The sequence below is a fragment of the Archocentrus centrarchus genome, chromosome 8 (genome assembly GCF_007364275.1).
Source record: "Archocentrus centrarchus isolate MPI-CPG fArcCen1 chromosome 8, fArcCen1, whole genome shotgun sequence".
In the NCBI taxonomy this organism is placed as follows: Eukaryota; Metazoa; Chordata; class Actinopteri; order Cichliformes; family Cichlidae; genus Archocentrus; species Archocentrus centrarchus.
In genome coordinates this window covers 13,713,921-13,735,363 of record NC_044353.1, presented here as the reverse complement: position 1 = coordinate 13,735,363, position 21,443 = coordinate 13,713,921, and the positions used below count along the sequence as shown (strand labels likewise).

At 39.2% G+C, this 21,443-nt stretch overlaps 1 protein-coding gene across 1 annotated transcript; it reads right to left on the bottom strand.

The window, feature by feature from the left end:
* Window positions 1-258: 258 nt before the first annotated feature.
* On the bottom strand, window positions 259-14,484 carry LOC115784650 (SEC14-like protein 1). Its single transcript, XM_075074397.1, is given in 18 exon segments — window positions 259-572; window positions 830-1,008; window positions 1,157-1,399; window positions 1,654-1,788; window positions 2,519-2,653; window positions 3,064-3,235; window positions 3,358-3,428; window positions 3,539-3,627; window positions 4,026-4,215; window positions 7,449-7,558; window positions 7,917-8,136; window positions 8,278-8,406; window positions 9,533-9,664; window positions 9,973-10,004; window positions 10,007-10,087; window positions 10,090-10,120; window positions 13,883-13,969; window positions 14,300-14,484. Coding segments are annotated over 17 exon segments (2,097 nt in total). The 5' UTR covers window positions 13,946-13,969; window positions 14,300-14,484; the 3' UTR covers window positions 259-487.
* Window positions 14,485-21,443: the final 6,959 nt, after the last annotated feature.

The following is a 21,443-nucleotide window of genomic DNA, read 5'->3' as shown; positions in this document are numbered from 1 at the left end:
AAACATTTGGTGCAAGACACTCTGGAGACATCAGTTATTAAAGTTTTACAGTTTTTAAACAATCCTCCCTTCGATGTCCTAGACAGCCCAATGAAGACTGTGAGTTAAACTCCAAGTGTCAAGGCCGCTGCTGATTTGAGAGCAGTTCCAGCAGACTGCACTGACACCTTGTGGATAACAGAAGCAACATCAAGGACAGAAGCTGATTCATACAGTTTTTTTTTATTTTTATTTTTGATCTAAGAATATGTACATCCATCCATTTGTGTGAAGCATCTCTTTTCTCATCTTATGTAATGTCATATTACATGGTGAGAGGAAAAAACTGCATTTTCACTGAGTATTTGCATTGTAAACGTGTAGTACATTTGTCAGTGACACAGGTCATACTTGAAAGAAAAAAAGAAGCAGTCTCAGGGACAAGGAGAGGTGGCAGATGCGAGTGATCTTTGGTCATTGTTGTGCCTGAACATCTGCTTAACAGATGCTACCTTGAAACAGTAGAAGATGTAGTGGCACCACTGATCTGTGAGAAACCACTGTGACAAGACTCCAGACTGGTCATGGAACCCCTAAAAATCAAAGAAAAGTTACCTTGAAGACATAGCTATACTCAATTAAATAGTAATTAAATATTCTAATCTCTGTGGTAAAAAAAACAAAAAAAACAAAACAAAACAAAAAAAAAAATGGTAGCCTATGCAGAAGTATAAGAAGTACATTTATTGCAGAAATGGCCCATAAGACCAGCGGAAAAGAGCCTCAGTATAATATGTCTGTGTAGGTTCATGGTAGTCAAGTATAATACAAAAATAAATTCAAAACTGACCTGAAGTCACAGGAGGCCAGTACCTCAGTGTAGTACATGATTTTACACTTGTGGGAGGAAACCTGCAGAGAGGCCAGCACATCATCCACTCGAGGCATGCTGGAGGCAGCGCAGGCTGTGGAGCTTAGGAAGCGCCACTGGAGGATGTAGAAGCCAGGCCAGCGTGTTATGTGGGAGCCCTGTTTCAACCAAAGAAATCTGCAGGATCAATCTGTGTTTGCAGTGATGGAAGATTAACCACTTAAAATGACAAACGAGGACAAACCAAGGTTGTCTGAGACTGTTAAACAAAGACAGATCAAAAGAGCTTTTCATGTCCTCTCTCACCTGTACACTCTCTCCCTCCCTACATATGAGGGCTTTCTCGACAGCGCTGTAGTCCTGGCCTAGCACCCAGTTCTTGTCTATCACCTGGGCATTAACAGCCCCCAGGGAAGTGATACCATGAGTGTCTTTTTTTAGAGGCTGGGGGGCTCTCTTGGAGTGGTAGATGTTAAAAACCACATCTCCTTTACACACATCAAAGTCCCATGTGATGACAGAGGAGGCCTCTGTGATCTCTATCAGCAACTGCAGAAAGATGTAAGGAGATTAGAACCACAGATCAGCATACTGCAATCAATTAATCACATGATTTATTCAGCTGTAAGCATGCAATGTAGTTTTGTTCCAGTGGGTGGCACCCTTACCCAATGCATAACATCTCTTAAATGTAAACAAGTGCCCCCTTACTTTTACTATTATAAACTCATAGCATAGTAAAGCTTGTCTCACTCTCTGATGCATTCAAATCTGGGGGCAAATAGTAAAAGTTGAGACCGCACCTCATATGGAGCCCCCTTGAAGATACTGGCACTTTTATAGATGGAATCAGTCAACAGGCGGTTTTCTTCACTCTCCAATTCTTCTGCAGTCCTGTACAGAGATTTGGGAACCAGACCTCCTTCAGGAATGTCGCACTGGAGAAGACAGAGGAGTGATTAAAGCAGGAAGCTTTTAAATATACATTAATATATGTAGATATAATAGGTTGTTTAACAACAAGAATAGTATAAGAAAGTAATATTTCATGTAACAAGTTATACTGTGATTCACGTGCCATGAATTCAGGAGTGTAGTTTCAGTTAAAGGATAACCTTACTCAGTATAAATGCCATTTTACAGTTCCAACTAGCTACAGCTCTTTCACTTTGCCATGTTTACAGCTGCACATGGCAGAGCAGTAGAAAAAAAAAACCTGACTTATCGAGTGCTCTGTGCTCATTTTGGTCAAACTCACAGAACTGACATAACTGTCAAAGAATTCAAACATGCTAGTCTTCCTGTAAGGACAGTGTGATGTGTCCCAGATGCAATTTTCTTCCTTTATGGCAAAAACAACTTGATATTTTACAGTGTGCTGTGTCTGAGCCAGCTGAGCTGAGCCAGGCGTTCACTGGCTAGCAGGTACAGTATGTTCTGTTCCTATCTGACAATAACCTGCAGCTCAAAAATCTATACAGGCTTCCCATACATAATTCCTGTACAACAAAACAACACAGTGTCAAGGGCTTGACGTGAAAGCTGAAGTTTACTGTGTGACACATGTCTTCACAGATATAGCCATTTTAAACATGCTGCTGAAACAACAATCTAAAGGTATGACATACTTTCACATGTAGGGTCAATAAGCTGAAGACTTAACCTCACCATGCAGTCTCCTTGTAGGAAGTCGGGGATGATTTCTCTGTCAATGTAGTCTACTAAGCCTCCTGGACCCTGGTAGTCGTTTCCAGCATAAACGAGGAACTTCTTACGAGTATTTTCATCAATAAAGGGGCTGACCTGGTAATGAGATCGAAAGCGCATGCAAGAAAGGGCAGTGTCACTTATGGACTGTAAAAGCCAATCCATAATCAATGAATAATTCATGTCTGAAAAATGCATATGTTGGCTGGTTGATGGTGTTACTAAGCATCCATACTATTTTATATTGACTTTATCATCCCAATAGCTCATTCTTCATTCTTTTGGCATTTTTTAACTTCATGATTCTTACTATCTTACAATCTATGCTACTGCAGAGATTAAATGTTCTCCGATGGGCTTCAGTTTTATAGTTATCCTTCTTTGTCCGTTTATTGATTTTTCTTTGTTTATTAGTTGCTAATATTTGCAGTGTGGCAGCAAATATGTTTTCTGCATTCTTCCATAATCAGGTGATGCAGTCAGGTAATTTCTTCATTTAATCTCACCAGGGTCCAGAGCACTGGGAAAACTCTTGGTGCCCGCAGTATGAGTAGGCGACCCAAAGTTTCAGGGTAGTTGGCCTCAACCACTTCGATTATTCTCAACAGCGCCTTAACGCCAGGTCGCCACAGATGACGCATGTTTAAACCTTCCAGATCCACCAGGCAAGTCCAGGAGCTGGTGACACATTAAAATAGACATCACATAAGTTTATACTCTATACAGGTGCATGTGCTGCATTGTTGATTGCTTAACAAATGGGACACAAGCAGGATTAAAATAAATTAAGATTTAGATACCTAATAGGTCGACCAAAGACTCTAGTGTTTTCCTCACAGCGCCTCAGTCCCTCCTCATTAATAGAAAGGACCTGCAACACAGGCATAGAGTTAAGAGTCACCTTCTTTTGGGATATCTTCAGTTTTTTTTCAGTTGTTTCCATGTAAATAAAGTCATATTTTTTTCATTAATTCAGGTCACCTGTCTCAGCAGCACCTCCTCACCCAAGGCTCGTACCAAACCCTTAGTGTCCATTTGACCCAGACGCAAAATATACAGAGGACGGCCATCTGAAGGAAATGCCACATACAGAGAAGGAAACACAGAGAAAAATCACAAACTGTACAGTAAATGAGTGTTCCTTCCATTTGTAAACAAAGCTGGTGTCTACCAGTCTAAGTTTAGCATGTAAACACTCAAGGGGAAAATCCTGCATTCAAGTCTTAACTCTGAACTGTTGGACCAGCTGAGCTGTTAAAAGCAATGAAACCTTTTCCAAACACGGGAGTGAAGACAGATGGTGCTCAGACTTCATAGTCAATAATTAACAGGCCATTTCAGGACTATATAAATATAAAAGCCTAAATCCCTGTGGCTTTTAAGATTAGCTGATAAGGTTTCACTCTGAATGGTGAAAAAGCCTCACTCACAATAACAGGAATGTCAGCCAGCACTGCTCACTCTGTACCTTTGTCATGGTGGTGCCAGCCTCCAGAATAATAATCCTGGAGCAGTTGTGGGTGCTTCCATGTGTCTAACAGGAAATCCACCTGATGCTGCTTCCTCCAGGTCAGTGACTGGCACAAGAACTCCCTGGCCTTGTCGAGGTTGAAATCTCTGGCCCTGAGAAAGCGCAGCACATGCTGATCCTTTGGAATCTGTACATAAAAGGAACATAGTTAAAGATGCTGATAAATACAAAACTGTCTTAACCCTTTAGTGGCTGCAATTTCTAGTACAAATGCTATGCAATCGGCATACAGTGCAGTGAAAAAGTATTAAAGCATCATTGATTGACAAATTTTGAAAATTTATAAAAAAAAAAGATAAAGTAAAATTTTGAATTCTGTCTGCAACATTCTGTAGACTTTTGCACAATGAATACTCACACTAAGTTTCAGAAGAATTTGCCAATAAATAAGAACGAAGTAGCTTATTATGCAGTATTTTGCTGACCATTGCCCCATGAATACTCATAACAAGTTTTAGAAGAATAAGACAATAAATAAGGGAGGAGTAGTGACTGAAGTTAAACATCAATGTACAGTACTTCTTGAAAATTTAGAAAAAAAAAAAATGAAAACCTATCTGGAACATTCTGTAGACCTTGGTTTAAGGAATGCTCATAAGTTTCAGAAGCATTGACCAATAAAATAAGAATCTACAGTACTTCTTGAAAATTTGTAAAAATAAAAAAGTTAAAACTCTGAAATTCATCTGTGGAATGTTTTAAACATTTGCCCAATGAATAATTATAGCAAGTTTGAAAAGATTCAGCTAATAAAAAGGGAGACATAGTCATTGAAGTTAAACAATAATGTTTGGTTGACCTTCAAATGTTCAAAAATTCATAAAAAAAATTAAAAATTTAAAATAAAAAATTTGTCTGAAGGATTTTGTAGAGCTATGCACATTGAATAGCAAGTTTATAAAGAGTTGGCTTAGGAATATCGGAGGAGTAAAGGTAAACATCACTCTACAGTATTTCTGGAAAATTTCAAAAATTCATGAAAAAAATCAAAAAAGTCAAAAAATCAAAAATCTGCCTCTCCTGTTTTGGAGAGTCTCAGACAAAACGCATTTGTGCCAAGTTTCAGAAGATTTCAAATATGAATGGCCGAGGAGTAGCAAATTTAACAAAAAGTTGACGGATGCCGGACAGATGGATGCCCGATGGCTCAGTATTGGATCAGCTCCACTGACTGTTGTCTGTCAGCAGAGCTAAAAGTTTTTCCAAACCTACCCGGCCCTGTGTGAAAAAATAATTGCCCCTAAACCTAATAACTGGTTGTGCCACCCCTGGCAGCAAGAACTGCAATCAAGTGTCGAGTCTTTCACATCACTTTTGAGGAATTTTGGCTCACTCTTCTTTGCAAAATTGTTTTAATTCAGCCACACTGGAATGTTTTCAAGCATGAACGGCCTGTTTAAGGTCATGCCAAAGAATCTCACTCAGATTTAAGTCCAGATTTAACTAGATCACTCCAAAACCATTATTCTGTTTTTTTGGGGTGGGGGGGGGGGGGGGGGGGGGGGGGGGGGGGGGGGGGGGGGGGGGGGGGGGGGGGGGGGGGGGGGGGGGGGGGGGGGGGGTTTGGGGTGGGGGGGGTGGGTGCAATTCAACATGCTGGTGTGTTTTGATCATTTCTCTGCTGCTAACCCCCTGAGTGTGCTTGAGCTTTAGGGCAGAAACTGATGGCCAGACATTCTCCTTCAGCATTTTCTGGTAGAGAGCAAAATTCATGGTTCCATCAATTGCGGCAAGTCATCCTGAAGCAGCACAGCAGCCCCAGACATCACACTTTCTTTTTATGAAATGAGGTGTTAGTTTTATATCAGATGTAGCAAGACTCAAACCTTACAAAAGTTCAACTTTTGTCTCATCAGCCCACAGAATATTTTCCCCAAAGTTTTGGAGATCATCAAGATGTTTTTTTTCTTAGGTCAGTTTCTCACTGTTGAATCATGAACTCTGACCTTAACTGAGGCAAATGAGGCCCACAGTTCCTTAGATGTTGTCCTGGGTTCTTTTGTGGATGAGTCGTTGATGAACTCTTGGAGTAATTTTGGTAGGCCGGACACTCCTGGGAAGGTTCAGCACTGATATTACCTCTAACACTGTGGTTCACTGGAGTCCCAAAGCCTTAGAAACAGCTTTGTAACCCTTTCCAGACTGATAGATGTCACTGACTTTGTTTCTCATCTCTTATTGAGTTTCTTTAGATTGTGGGATGATGTTTTGCTTTGTGAGATCTTTTAACCTGCTTCACTTTGTCAGACAGGTTCTCTTTAAGTGATTTCTTGATTCAACAGGTCTGACAGTAATCAGGCCTGGGTGTGGCTAGTGAAACTGAACGCAGCTTTCCAAAAATGTGGTTAATCACAGTTAATTCATGATTTAAAAGAAGCACTCTGAGAGCACAAATCTCTGCCAAGGCAGCTCACTCTGAGCTATATTTAATTTTTAATGTATATATTTTGTTTTCTTTGCTCTTTTTAAACATACTTTAAGAAGTTTGTAGTGCAGTAAAAATCAGTTGTGGGCAGCATGACAGATGTTTACTCTGATTACACAAACATTATGTAGGAGCAGGTAATGGATAATAGGTACTGTTTTGTAAATAACTGGACCTAAATAACATGAGCTTATTATATAATATTATACTGCAGTATGTTTCTAACTACTAGGCAGCTCATTCTCTTTCTCTTGACAAAACTTCCTTTAAAGATATAACACGTTTTGGGATCAGTTTGAAAGAAAGGCAGATGTGAAATGTAAAATGAGATCAGAGGTCTAATGTGACATGGTATTTTAAATCTTTAGACAGCACCTTCTATATGTCGGCAATACACACCACACTTGTAAGAATCATAATTTCTTTTTGTCAATTTTTAACCAATAAATTACGTTATTATGTTGATTTGGACTGCTAACTGCACCTCTACACCGTTTTAGCAGAATTCATTCAAAACTTTTCGAGCTATTGTGTTTACAGACAAAATGACACCCACACACGCAAATGCAACCAAAAACATAACCTTCTCGGTTGATGTAACAAGGAGAGCCTTTTTTTTCTTCACAGGTTTGGATAGCTTTCTTCCCTTAATAAATGAAATGGTCATTTAACTGCATTTTGTATTTATTCAGGTTTGATTTTGGTTTGCTAGTCTGAAACATTTAAGTGTGATAAGTATGCAGAAAATCTAAGAAATCAAAAAGGGAGCAAATACTTATTCACAGCACTGTATGTCTATGAGCATCAAAACTGAGTTAGTGTGGAAGCAATAGCAAAATAACAGGTTGTGTGAGCGTCTTAGAAATAAAGGCGTACTGTATATTGCAGCAGCAACTGTTCTCTAATGAAAGAAAGTGGGTTTGTTTATCTGTGACCTTGCCCTTGTGGGTTTCCTGTAGCCACTGACGCAGTCGAATAAGACAGCTCTCCTGCAGAGGCGTTAAATCACCTAGGTAACGTCTGATGTAGTCAGCATCCAACTTGTCTACAGGCCAAAACACAATAACAGCATAATGTTACAGAATATCGCATGCCACAGACTGCAGACTACAGTGCAATTACAAAACAATTAGACATGGTGACTTCTGCAGGTTCTTATTAAACACTCTGGCTTAAAATATTGCTTCTGTTTGTTTGCGTTTTTATTTTTTCCCAACACAATTGTAGAAGAACTGCTGTACTGCTATATAAATCTTTCATTGATCTGTTTTTGCTACTGTTAATATCTGTCAATCAGTAAATTGACTGTATGTAGTGTTATCTTTTAGCTTTTCTACTGCACCTTTGTTTTGTGTATTAGCATCTATTCTGTACTTTATTGTGATTAGTGAGCGCACACTTACCGTCAGGCGAACTGGCCACTAGCTCTGTGGAACATGGTGAGTCTTTACAGTGCAGCCCATCCTTGGCACTGTTCAGTGGGGGGCTCTGGCAGCAGAGGGGGGGCAGCAGCTGCTGCCTCCCAGTGACTGTGCCAGAGTCAACAGTGGAGGTCCAACGAGGTACACAAGTGACTCCTTCTTCCTGCAGCTCTCTGAGGTAGTACTCAATAATTTCTTTACCCTTCATCAGTTGAAGGAAATGAGAGACTGAATTAATTTTGACAATCAGGGAAGCATCTGGGGCCAACAACTGAAGGCAAATAAAATGAGTAAACATAATTAAATTATATAAATTACAGACAGTGAAATCGAATATGCAAACCTTTTTGATGCTACTAGCATACTGCTTCATTGCTATTTTCTCTGCTGTGCTTTCAAAACCAAAAAAAGACTTAATATCCAGACTAGCCGACTGTTCGAAGCAAGTCCAGTCCTCATTCTCTGGATGAACCTGTGGAAGAGGACAAGCATATGCATTTTAACTGAAACGCAACCAATCATGTTATTTGTTATGTCAACAAAGTACAGTAAATATAAAAATGTTTTATCCAAAAAAATGGGATCAATGGCTACACTGTAAGACATTTAATCATCACAATTTTAACTGCACTTTAAAGTAAACAATTCAAAGTATTGCACAGAATAATTAAAGTATACACTCACTGGCCACTTCATTAGGTACACCTGTTCAGCTGCTTTTTAATGCAAATATCTAATCAGGCAATCACATGGCACCGACTCAGTGCATTTAGTGCAGCATTTAGGCATGTAGACAGGGTCAAGACAACCTGCTGAAGCTCGAACCGAGCATCAGAATGGGAAGAAAGGTGATCTACTGTAAGTGACTCTGAATGTGGCATGGTTGTTGGTGTCAGATGGGTTGGTCTGAGTATTGTAGCTGACCATGTGTGTACCATCTTCTGATGGCTGCTTCTAACATGAAAACATGCCATGTCAAAAAGCTCAAATCATGTCAAACTGGTTTCATGAACATGGCAATGAGTTCACTATTCAATAGTTTAGTATGTGGTGGAACAGAAGACTCAAGTCATAAATGTGCAGCTGACAAATATGCACCAAAATCTCTGAGGAACGTTTCCAGCACCTTGCCTGAATCTATGCCATGAAGTATTAAGATGGTTTAGAAAGCAAAAGGAAATCAAATCTGATTATAGCAAGGTGAATATTATGAAATGGCTAGTACAGTAATTACAAAATTACTGTTATACAAAATTCTTACTTTATTCTGCGCAGACTGCTATCTGATACACAGCAGATATAATGAAGTTGTGTGAAGAATCTTTTAACAAGAGGAGTAGTGTTCCAGCAACTCTGACTGAGACAACACCAGCTTTAAAAGACACCTGGCGACACTATCTGTTTAGTGCCTTGAGCACACTATAGGAGGATCACCTAAGATGAATAATTCATGCATCACATATTGCATGCTTTAGCAGGGACTCTGTGCCATCCAGCAAGCACTAGGCATTGTAAAAGTTATACAAAACAAAGAAGTAACCTCCTACAGACTGTCACATCCTAAGCACCAGATTAATACGTTTGACTCTCAGACTCACCGTGTAGCTGCACCTCTCATGGACAATGACTCTGTTGGAAAAGGTCTCATTGTGAACCTCGATATGGAGGGTCCTGTCTCTGCGGTTCAGAGTGTTTTTTTGGATGAAGTACAAATAGTCCACACCAGCAATCTACACGCAGAGGAAACACAAATTCTACAGTTTGCTAAAAATTTTCAATGTTCCAAGCAGACTGGACATTTTTGCAGGAAACATGTGGCAACTTGATTTGCAACATAATGAAAAATTTGAAAAAAAAAAAAAAAAAAACACAAGTCAGAAACGCTTACAATATCCTCTGATAACACTCCAGGGCTTAGATTTCTAAATTTAAATCCTAATTTGTACCATCAAAATAAAACCAAAAAATCTGATTATAGAAACCATTCCCCTCGTTTCATTCACGGCCCTCGCCTCTTCATAAGGTCAGGGGGGAGTACCCGTTTGAGAAGTCTTGGAGCTTCAATGCGATCGTGCAGCGCCTCTCCGTCACCAGCACAGATCCATCATCAGTATGACTCTCATTTATGATCTCACTGTCCACAAAGACTGGATCAATGGACACTTTGGGAACCGCCTTGCATAGGCCTGAAAGACATTTACATAGGAAAATTGACTGACTGAGTTTATTATTATATTTTCTGTATTAATGGCTTGGCTGAGTCCATTCAGTTTGTTCCACGTGGGGGCTCTGCCTCTATGTGGCAGCTCACAGTTTTTATGTATTCTCATAAAAGAAAACTATAATCACCACGGCTGGCTGAATAGATTTTTAGCAATAGATTTATATTGGACTCGATGTCAGGTTAGGATACTTTTAATAGTTAGTATCTTTAGTTTATGTAAATGCCTGTTAAAATGTTGTTTTGTGCAGACCAACAGCCTGCAGCTGCACCAACTTTTACAAGCAGTAATTGCTTCATGTTTTAACAGCCAACATATATGACCATCTGCCCAAGCCAGAATCACCAGGGTTCACCTGTCAACACTGACTGAGCCACCAGGCAAGGCGTTTCGAGATCTGTAGTAAAAGATCTTATTTAACAAATGGGAGTGCAGCTTCTGATAGCAAACTATTGACAACTAAGAAAAGGCAGGGGATGAACTAGACCTTTACAATACGGATAGCTGCCTGTGTAATGGTCCGGATCAAGAAATAAGTATTTCACCATGGGGTAAGAAAAGTACTGTCAATATCTTGAGGCACTCAGAGTTGTGCATGCATTATGTAATAAATCACCAAGTCAGCCAAGACTTAAAATTTTTAAAGTTTAAAGAGCTAAACTCTCAAAATCCCACACACACACGCACACGCATGCACTCACACATCCTGCATGCATCAATACAGCACAGCGTATGAACAATCCAATCAACAGGATGAAATTATTCACTAAGAAAATTGTTGGGAAATGTTTCCTTGCTAATTAAGCAGCATTGACTGGTGCTGTGTAACAGGCAAACTAACAAAAACAGTATGTTTCACTGATTGCAGACAAATTGAAACCTCTGCTCTGCCTCTTTCCCTTCAGCATTATAAGCATAACCACATAATGGAGGCACAAAATATTTAATAATAAAAGAAACAGGTTTCTAATGTTTTAGGCAAAGCAACCCAGAGGACTTTGTGTAAGTCAACTATCAGAAAACGGTACTTTCACTGTTTTCGCACCATTTTATCTCGCACTGGCAAGCCATTGCAAATCAAATAACCATAGCTGTGGGCCATAAACAATGTTTTGCTTCCTCAGGTGATATTGATTAAATGCAATTCTACAACTGTCAACCATTTACAGATAACTTAGTGGACCTCTATAAAAAGCAATCTAGCTCTGTTACATAAAGGCCTGGGAGAGTCATTAAGAGATGTCAAGAAAGGTACAACAATGACGTCACTGGTTAATCATCCAGTAATATCCGGGGCGCTGATTAGCACTGTTAGCCAGAGTAATAGCTGTCAGTAGCAGTCAGGGAGCTAATGAGAAGCTCTGAGATAAATGGGAGCAGAAGAGGTGCTAGACTGTTCATTGGGTTCTCTTGTTTAAGCTGTCATAGCCCCATTCCTCTTCTTAAAAGAGCTGTGATTTAGTTTTCACAAAGGGCTTATTTTGAGACCCTTTTCAATAACCTGCAGTGACGCAGGAAGAATTTTAGACCTGCAGATGTTTCACAGGGAAGCATCTAATGGCTCTAGTGTAGGTGTTACCCATGAAGTCTATTGTATTAACTTTGACTGTGTACTAGCTACAGAGCAAACTGTAACCGCAGCTGCATCACAGTCTCTACCCTTCACTGAGGCTATTGCACAACACTTTTGCTTAATGTGTAACTTGAGAGAAAACACAAAGAGCAGACTGTATAGGTGGGTGCCTCTCATGGAAATCTGCGTTTATTTTTCTTTCGTCCTACTGTTGCGTTGCCCAGTGTTCCTGTGCTTATGTTAATTTTTAGCACAGAATTGCAGGTTGCAGGAAAAAAAGCAATACATCAGAATCATAATGAAAAATTTCCCATTCAAAGAAAAGCCAGTTCATAGCATAGTATTTCAGTGGGGTTTGTTTTTCTGTGTAACTGTTGAATGCTGCTGGAATAATAAAAACAAAGCTACTGTGAATTATATAAATGTAGCTGCAAACTTTTCTGCTGACAAATTCTGTTGTGGCCTATTTTTCTTAGTGTTACATTTTGTTTGCTGTCCAAAGAATAAGAAAAGTGGTCAGCCTGGCACTTACGCAACTAATAGCTATTTTTAAAACTGTCACACAAAACAACTCAAGAACTCCTGATCTCTACCCAGGTAACATATGATAAGAAAACAACAAGCATGCTGAACTTTGATGACCCACAGACACTTCAAATATACACTCATCAGCCACTTCATTAGTTACACCGTACTAATATTGAGTTGGATTCCCTTTTGCCTTTTTTAAAGGCCATTCATATGAACCAGGGTTTTGTTTACACCAAATTCTGACCCTGAGTGTTGCAGCAGAAGCTGAGACTCATCAAACCAGGCAACAGTTTTCCAGTCTTCTATTGTCCATCCGGTGTGGTCGTCTGCTGCTGCAGCCCATCTGATTCAAAGTTTGACTGTGTTGTGCACTCAGCTCTTATGCATACCTTGGCTATAATGAGTGGATATTTGAGTAACTGTTGCCTTCCTTTCAGGTCAAAGCACTCTGGCCATTCTCCTCAGAATGTGATTGGCTGATTAGATATGCGCATTAACAAGCAGTTGAACAGGTGTACCTAATGAAGTGACCAGTGAGTGTATACTCTTACCTTAATTATTCTGTGAAATACTTTGAATTGTTTACTTTAAAATGCGGTCAGAATTGTGATGATTAAATATCTCACAACACATGTACTGATTTAATATTTTGGTTTAAACCTCAGCATTTGTATTTATCATCTTTCGTTGACATAAGAAATAAAACTGGCCAAATTTCAGCTGATTAGATATTTGTGTTAACGAGCAGTTAAACAGATGTACCGAGTGAAGTGGGCTGTTGAGTATATATAAAGAACTTTTGCATAACCATTCAAGGCCAGTCGCCAAAACACTAAATCTAAGTCTGGCTCTGAATAAAGAAGCTTTATTGTGCTGTGTGCTTTAATGCAAAATGCACCCTTTAGATTATTGTATTTACCACAGCATAAGCATGCAAGAAGATATATGCAGTATTCTACTAAGTCAGTAAACACGGCACAGACTGTAGGTAGTGAATATCAAGAATGAGACACATGACCCTCAGAGGCAGACAAGGCTACAGACATTTTCTGAATCTGGTCTTTTTTTACATCGCTACTGAACCATGGAATGAATTGAAAAACTTTTAAAATCTGAACTTTATTTTTATGAGCAAAAGCTGAATAGTATGGAGTGCAATGGGTCAGTGCCCTACACTGAAAAGTAGACAGACAAACTTTGATCCTTAGTTTGGTTATGAAGGATATTTGCAAATACGAAGCTTGTCTATTGCTGTTTTGTGAGCTAGGAGAAGGTGATGTGCCAAAAAGTGATTTCCGTTCTTTGCCAAAGGATGATTGCCCGTATTTATAACCATTGCAAATGACTATAATCTGTCAAACATATCTCTTTAGGATGCTATCAAGTCAATTTTGAGCTAGAAACAACACTCCTGTCACAAGGCTGCAGTCAGTTTTGGAAAAGTGACATATATATCCTTTATTTATCTTGCTAAAAAGTGTCAAAACACCAATATAAGCAAAGATATTAGGTATAAAAAAATACATGTTATCGTCAGAAATCACTTTTTGGCACAACGGCTGACAGACATAAACACACAATTTGTGAATTTACAATTTCCTAAATATAAGCACGTTACTTACCGCCATTATCAACTCAAACGGGTGCTTGTAGACCCGAACAGGGGACTGGTATTCCTGCACCATGGCTGAAGATCAGTCAGCAGCAAACTCTGTTAAATTACCACAGAGATATGACATGGCAGCTGTCAGTATGGGTTACTGGCGCTTCTTCTTAAGAAAAAAAAAAAAGTCTACGTTACATCAGCTGAGTAAAGGTCAATGAGGAGTGGAAGTGGCAAGTGACATTCGCATGACCACAATTAGGGCTGAAATATAACCTGCGCGGTACAGAGGGAGAATTTGACAAAGATTTTTGGGACCACTTGGCATATTTTGATATTTATAAGTATCCAGGAAGGGGGGAAAAAGTTAAATCAAAGTTCGTTACAATGTAATGACATAAACCACACTGGCAAAGTTTCGACACGTTTGACTTACAGCAGACTTTTTCGTTTGTTTTTCCTTTCACGGTTGGCAGGTTTCGATGCCTTACTGTAGCTGTCCAATTATTTGTGCATCCATATCGTCGGCTGAGCGAGGAAAGCGGGCCTCTGCTTATTTTCCCCGCAATGAAAACTGCAAAATGAAACACTTAAACTCCGGCACTTTGACTGTGGCGCAGACTGTTGGCTCCGCCCCCTCGGCCAAACAGGAAATCAACGTGACGCTTGAATATGTTCAGAAAAGTCGTTTTAGTGGCATATTTCCAAGCAAAAATCTAAATACAGCACCTGCTAACGAGAAATTAACAAAAACCAGTAAATTAGTGGGTTGACTGTATAGAAAAAATTCATCTACTGCCTGTTTTGATTTAGATACCAGTACAGGAGGGCATGGATACAAAGTTAACTATAATAAATGCATCTTAATTAAAAAAAAAAAAAAAAAAGGTGATAGTTGTGCTTTACATTTTTTGCTTCTTTGTAAAACAGTAAATTTGAAAATTCATGGATAGCAATAATAACACCTGTGCAACAAGTCCTGTCTCATATATTTATATAAGATAAGGTTTATGTGTCACATGCACAGTTATACACAGCACAATGCACAGTAAAAAAAATTATGCTCACCAACTTTGTACAGAATCAGTCACTGCAGATCTCCAAACTTCATGTGGCCTTCAGATTAGCTCAAGAAAAGGGCACAGAAAGCTTCATGGAATGGGTTTCTATGGCCGAGCAGTTGCATCCAAGCCTTACATCACCAAATGCAATGCAAAGCGTCAGATGTAGTGGCGTAAAACACACTGCCACTGGACTCTAGAGCAGTGGAGATGTGTTCTCTTGAGTGACAAATCACACTTCTCCATCTGGCAATCCAATGTTTGAGTGTGGATTTGGTGGCTGCCAGGATGTTCTTGTACTTGTCTGACAGCATTGCACCAAGTGTAAAGTTTGGTGGAGGGTGGATTATGGTGTGGGGTTGTTTTTCAGGAGTTGGGCTCAGCCCCTTAGTTCCAGTGAAAGGAACTCTTAAGCATTCCAAGACATTTTGGACAATTTCATGCTCCCAATTTTGTGGAAACAATTTGGGGATGGTTTTCTCCTGTTCCAACATGACTGCACACCAGTGTACAAAGCAAGGACCATGAAGACATGGATAAGCGAGTTTGGTGTGGAAGAACTTGACTGGCATGCACAGAGTCCTGACCTCAACCTGATAGAACACCTTTAGGATGAATTAGAGCAGAGACTGTGAGCCAGGCCTTCTCATCCAACATCAGTGTCTGACCTAACAAATGGGCTTCTGGACAAAACTTCCCATAAACACTCCTAAACCTTGTGGAAAGCCATCCCAGAAGAGCTGAAGCTGTTATAGCTGGAAAGGGGGCCCGACATTAAGAATGGAATGTCACTCGCTTATATGTATGTGAAAGTAGATTAGCAATTATTTTAGGCGATATATGGCTATATAGATGCATAAGACTATTTTATAGTATTGATTTTTACTTTACTTTTTCATTTTCATTTCTTTCCCCCAGAAAAGTACATTTAACTTTGCACTGTGTTCAGATTAGGTGAAGCTATTTACGTAAATGTTTGACAGAACATGTTCTTTAAATAAATATAACATGCATATGACACATTTTTTATATTGTTAGGACATGCAGAGTTAGTGTGGTAGGTTAAAAACTGATTGATAATAATGAGGTGAGCAAAGTGGTATTCTGACTGTGTAGAAGGAAGTCAGAAAGCTTTTGTATTTGTTAACATTAAAAAAAAAAACTGATAGAAAGTTTAGTTTAAATTGAAGAAGAAACATTTGAGGTTCTGCAATTTCTAGGGTCAGCAGTTACAGTTACTTAGGTGGCGTTTACCATGTTAACCCCTTTTAACAAAATGTCAGATTTCTTTGAGCTCTATCCTTCCACTAGAGCACAATCTGGACTTGAATGGCTCTTCAGAGGCTTTTTTTAAATGAATCAGCTTGAATAGATTGTTCATCACCTCTAAATGTGTGTGTGGTTTCCAGCAGAATATTCCTCACTAAGTAGTACACTGACAGCATAAAGCACAAAAGTAAAAGTATCAGAAGTCAAATTTTCAAGTGAAGTGAAGTGAAAAGGGACCAGACTGAAGCTGTCTCTGAAATGCTTTGTAGATACTGGATGAGTTGTATCTAAATCACAGTCAGGAAGGCCATAAGTGACCATGCCATCATCAGCAAATAACCTCTACCCCCAGTGAAAATTTGCAGGGGCACAAAGCCAAGCACTCCAGACATCACAAGAAGTTATTTGGAACATTGTCACATCATGCTGGGGCGAGAAGTGTATGCTGTCATTAAAAGACAAAAAGGGTGCAGATTAAACTTTCTGAAACCATCTGACATTCAACTCAGATTGCTAAGTTCATTTTATAATTTGTAATGAGTTAAGAGCTAATACAACAAAGGTTATTCACTAGTGGCCTCAGCCTTTTGGACCCACCGGATATACAATAGGCGTATTAAATCCATCACTGCTGTTTTGCCTTGTTAGTGTGAAGACTGGATACACTGGATGTGTTTTCCATACCATTATTTTGTAAAGGTGTTTACTGTGTCTTCACTGCCTCACATTTTCTGTCCCATGGATATGCAGCTGGTCCCACATTGAGACTCCAGAAGCAGCATCTGTGGGGGAATTCAAAGCTTCTGGATCTGGCAGCCTACAAAAGGTACTGCAGTCCAGCAGGGGACATCCTGAGAGGGGGAAGTGGAGTTCAGATAAGCTATTTTTCCTAATCAGCCTCAGGCACAAAGAAGAACTTTACCATGGAGCAAGCTGTTCTTACCAACTGTCTCTGTAAAAAATTTGGATAAAATTGCACCTTGGTGGTGCAACTGCACATTTATTCTGGTTTATTCTTGCAAAGTACCACAAAAGATCTCCCATTTGTTTTGGGTTTTTTTTGTTTTTTTTGTTTTTCCCTCTGTCAGGCTTGTCAACCATTTCAAAGTTTTGGCATTTATGATGATGAAACAATATTGAAAAGTATAATTAGGAATAGAAAGACTTGATAAAACACACTGTAGACTTTATACCAAGACAAATTTTCTCTCTCTTTGTCAAGATTTCTTCCTGTTTTCCTGCATGGATACTTTAGTTGTTTTTTTACTTAGGGTGTAAAAGTTGGTGTGTCACTTCCATTTGATACTCTAATTATGATCAAGGGCTGTAAAGAGCATCCTTGGCTCTATTATGACAAAGATGATTACTTTGAAATTCATATCCTGCCATATCCCACAGCCTAGGCGAAGAATATCACAAACACAATGACTCATCTACTCCCGTTGACAAAAATGATCACCTACACGCTCAGATGTTTGTGGTAATAGTCCGACAGAGAAAAATGAACACGGAAGTTTACTGATTGTTTCCTTTGAGCTCGGTTCATCACCTCTCGAGCTCATCATTCTTTTCAGGCCCTTCTTAGCTTCCCTGTCTAATTAACTGTAATAATGACTAAAGCACTTCAGATGTATTTCTCTCTTCAATGCTGCTCAGTCTTCACAGTAACACCACACATTTCAGACATACAGTACAACATTTTATTCATGCATTGGTAATCCAGAGCATAAATAAATCTCTTTTGATCTGCCTTTCAGCTTCATAAGAATAAAGTGCCCAAATGTGATTCCTACGAATTAAATTGTCGCCAAATTTTCAAAATAAAAGCACTGTGCTTACCTCAGAGAGGTATTTAAAGCAGATAGCCATAAATATGAGCCAAAAATCAAGAAAAGCTGGATTAAAGTAGTTTCTGCTTGGACTGAGTAAAATGCATGTGCACTGGTACAGATGAGGTTCTTTGTGAGGTTTCCTTGCTGTTTTTCTCTTCTGTTTCTCCTGGAAAAGCACCTCAAGGAAGAAGTCTGCTCTGAAATGGGGGCTATTTAGGAGACAAATAATAGACTCAGCTGAGAGAAATTTAAATGATTTTCAGACAAAACAGAAATATTCTAGAAGTCTCTATGTTTAGCAGCATGAAATAGATCATTTGAAATTCAATTTAAGTACTCCCTATTTATTCATAACCAACATGCAACAGAAGAAAAAGACTTCACTGTGAATTAGGTGTTTGTTCGTATATATGTGAACATATGTGTAAATTTATTTAAGATGGATACTGGGTGTTTTCAGGACCCCAGCAAGGGGTACATGTCCTGCAGCTGCCAGAGAATATGTGGACAGCCTAATTACAGTGCTGTGCAAGTCTTGATCCATCCCTCATTCCTTTATATTTTGCTTCCAAGGAGCCAGACTTTCTTTTAATTGTTTAACGTGTTCTTGAGCTTTAGTTTTCCAGGCATTCTGAAGGTCTTTCAAAGTTTTTCTTTGGACATTGGCTGCTTTTTCACTCATTTTCACTCCAGTCCTTTGTCAGAGGAACATTCGTTTGTTCATTAAGCCACTTAACACTGACCTATGAATCATTCGTGCATAACAAAAGGCACTTAACTCGAGGGATGAACCAGTGTTGTCTCTAGACATAACAGACAACTTAGCAAAATCCCATTTTAAATTGGATCTTTAGGAACTTTGTTACTAGCAGCCTGTCACACACACACACACACACACACACACACACACACACACACACACACACACACACACACACACACACACACACACACACACACACACACACACACACAAAAAAACAAAAAAACAAAAACATAATTTGTTCACATTTCTTTACTTGAATCCATAACTAGTTATTATTGATTCTACAACAAGCAGTTTGACAGGAAGAAAATAGTATTTTACACCAATATGGTGAGGCTGAGGTATGGCAAAAATACATAACAACTGAACTGAAAATCACTGTCGACAGCTTTTATGGAGCGATGAATTCAAATTTTAAATTTTTGCTTCAAATTCTCATCAATACGAGGGTGGGCTGAAAAGTTCATAGGCTGACTAGGAAGGAGTTATTATACAGTAATTAAATTTGGCATGCCTTAAATTCAACCTTTATTGATGCCAGCTGCATGTTTTCTTTCCAGATAAACCCACATTGGATACAGAATTGAGGACTTGGAAAAGTAGTACTAGAGACATTTTGTGAAAATGGATCAAATTTGGCACCGTGGTGCAAAAAAAGGGGTTAGCCCCCAAGGACATTCATGCTGGCATTAGTTGCTAGATTAGGGGATGATACTCCAGCTTTATCATCTGTGCAAAAGTGGGCAGCTGAATTCAAGAGGGGTTGGGTGAGCCTTGAAGATGACCCAAGGTTCAGACATCCTGCCGCAGTCACCACCCAAGAAAACATTGACTGTGTTCACCACATGGTGATGGATGATAGACGTTTAATTGTTAACAAAGAGAGCTAATGCTGTAGGAATCTCCTGTTGAGAACATTCTGCATAACGAACTTGGCATGTCAAAGGTTTCTGCTCGGTGGGTGCCATGCCTTTTGACACCTGATCAAAAGTGTACCAGGCAGGGTCATGTCGCAGGAAAACTTGGCACTTTTGAAAGCAAATCCAGATGGTTTTATGGAATGTTTCCTCGCCCAAGATGAATGTTGGGTTCACCACTTTGAGTCAGACACGAAACAGCAGTCCTTGCAGTGGAAACACCATCTCCTCCCCCACCAAAGAAGGCCAACGTGGTATCATATGCAGGCAAGATGATTGGTCATCTTGACTACTTTAAAAAAGGCCATACTTTCATTGGCGAATACTATGCCAAATTGCTGAGGCAGCTGCGAAAGGCAATCAAGTTAAAACCTGGAAAACTGACAAAGGGGGTCCTGTTTCACCAGAACAATTCTCCTGCACACAAGTCCATGGTTGATAACCCTCCCCATTCTCCTGATTTGGCACCAGTGTTAATTTCATTGATGAACTATTTTCGTCATAGTTTTCGTCAACGACCCTTTTTTTCATGACGAAAACAAGATGATAACTAGATAAAAACGACACAAAGGATAAAAACGAAATTAACTGACATTTTCGTTAACGAATAAAAACGAGATGAAAATGCTTGGTGGGGACAACATACAATCAGAACTTGTTTAATTTTTTGAAAGGCAGGGACAAGTTAGGGAAACATCCAGTCAGAACTGATTTAATTTTGTGACAGGGCGGGACAAGTTAGGAAAACAACCAATCAAACGCACAGTTGCACAAATTTGATCTAAACTCGGTAAGGCCACACTAGCCTGTGAATTTTTCAGGCAGAGCAGGCCTACTCATCAATATTGCATTGTTATGCTCAATAAACAAGGTCAGGTAAATAAAGATTTGTTCAATATGTTTGTGTGTGTATTGGTCTTTCAAGCATGAATAATATTCCATAACTTTTAATAAATGTTTAATTTCATGTAAGTGTGTATAATGACTAATTGAAAGAAACTGAAGAAAAAGCATTTACATTTTACACCCTTTATATTTTAGTAGACTATATTCTTACGCTAATTAGTCGACTAAGACTAGACTAAAACCAAAACTATTCAGATGACTAAATTATGACTAAAACTAAATTACATTTTCATCAAAAGACTATGACTAAAAGTAAATCAAAATTTGCTGTCAAAATTAACACTGTTTGGCACCATCTGACTATTTTCTGTTCCCCAACATCAAAAAACACTTGTCTGGGAAGCAGTATTGAGCTGATGATGAGGTCATCTCTGCTGTTGAGGACTTTTTTGAGGGTCAGGATGAGAGCTTCTATACCACGAGAGTCCAAGCACTGCAACACCGATGGAAGAAATGTGTGGACCGCAAGGGAGACTATGTTGAAAAATAAAACACATTTGGTCAAGTTCAACCATTGCATCGTGGTCAGCCTATGAACTTTTCAGCCCACCCTTGGGCTGAAAGGAGGTCAGGAGAGAGGTACAACAGCGAGAGTCTACAACCATCTGTAAAACATGGTGGAGGCTCTGTCATGGTTTGGGGCTGCATTTCAGACAGTGGTACTGGGGATTTTTTCAAAATTGATGGAATTATGAACACAGAAAAGTACCATCAGAGTTTGATCCAGCATGCAATGCTATAATTTTAAATATTAATTTTGAAGTTAGTTAGAATTGTATAAACTCTGTTTTTGCCTTATAGCCTGCATCTGCATGTATGTTCACATCTC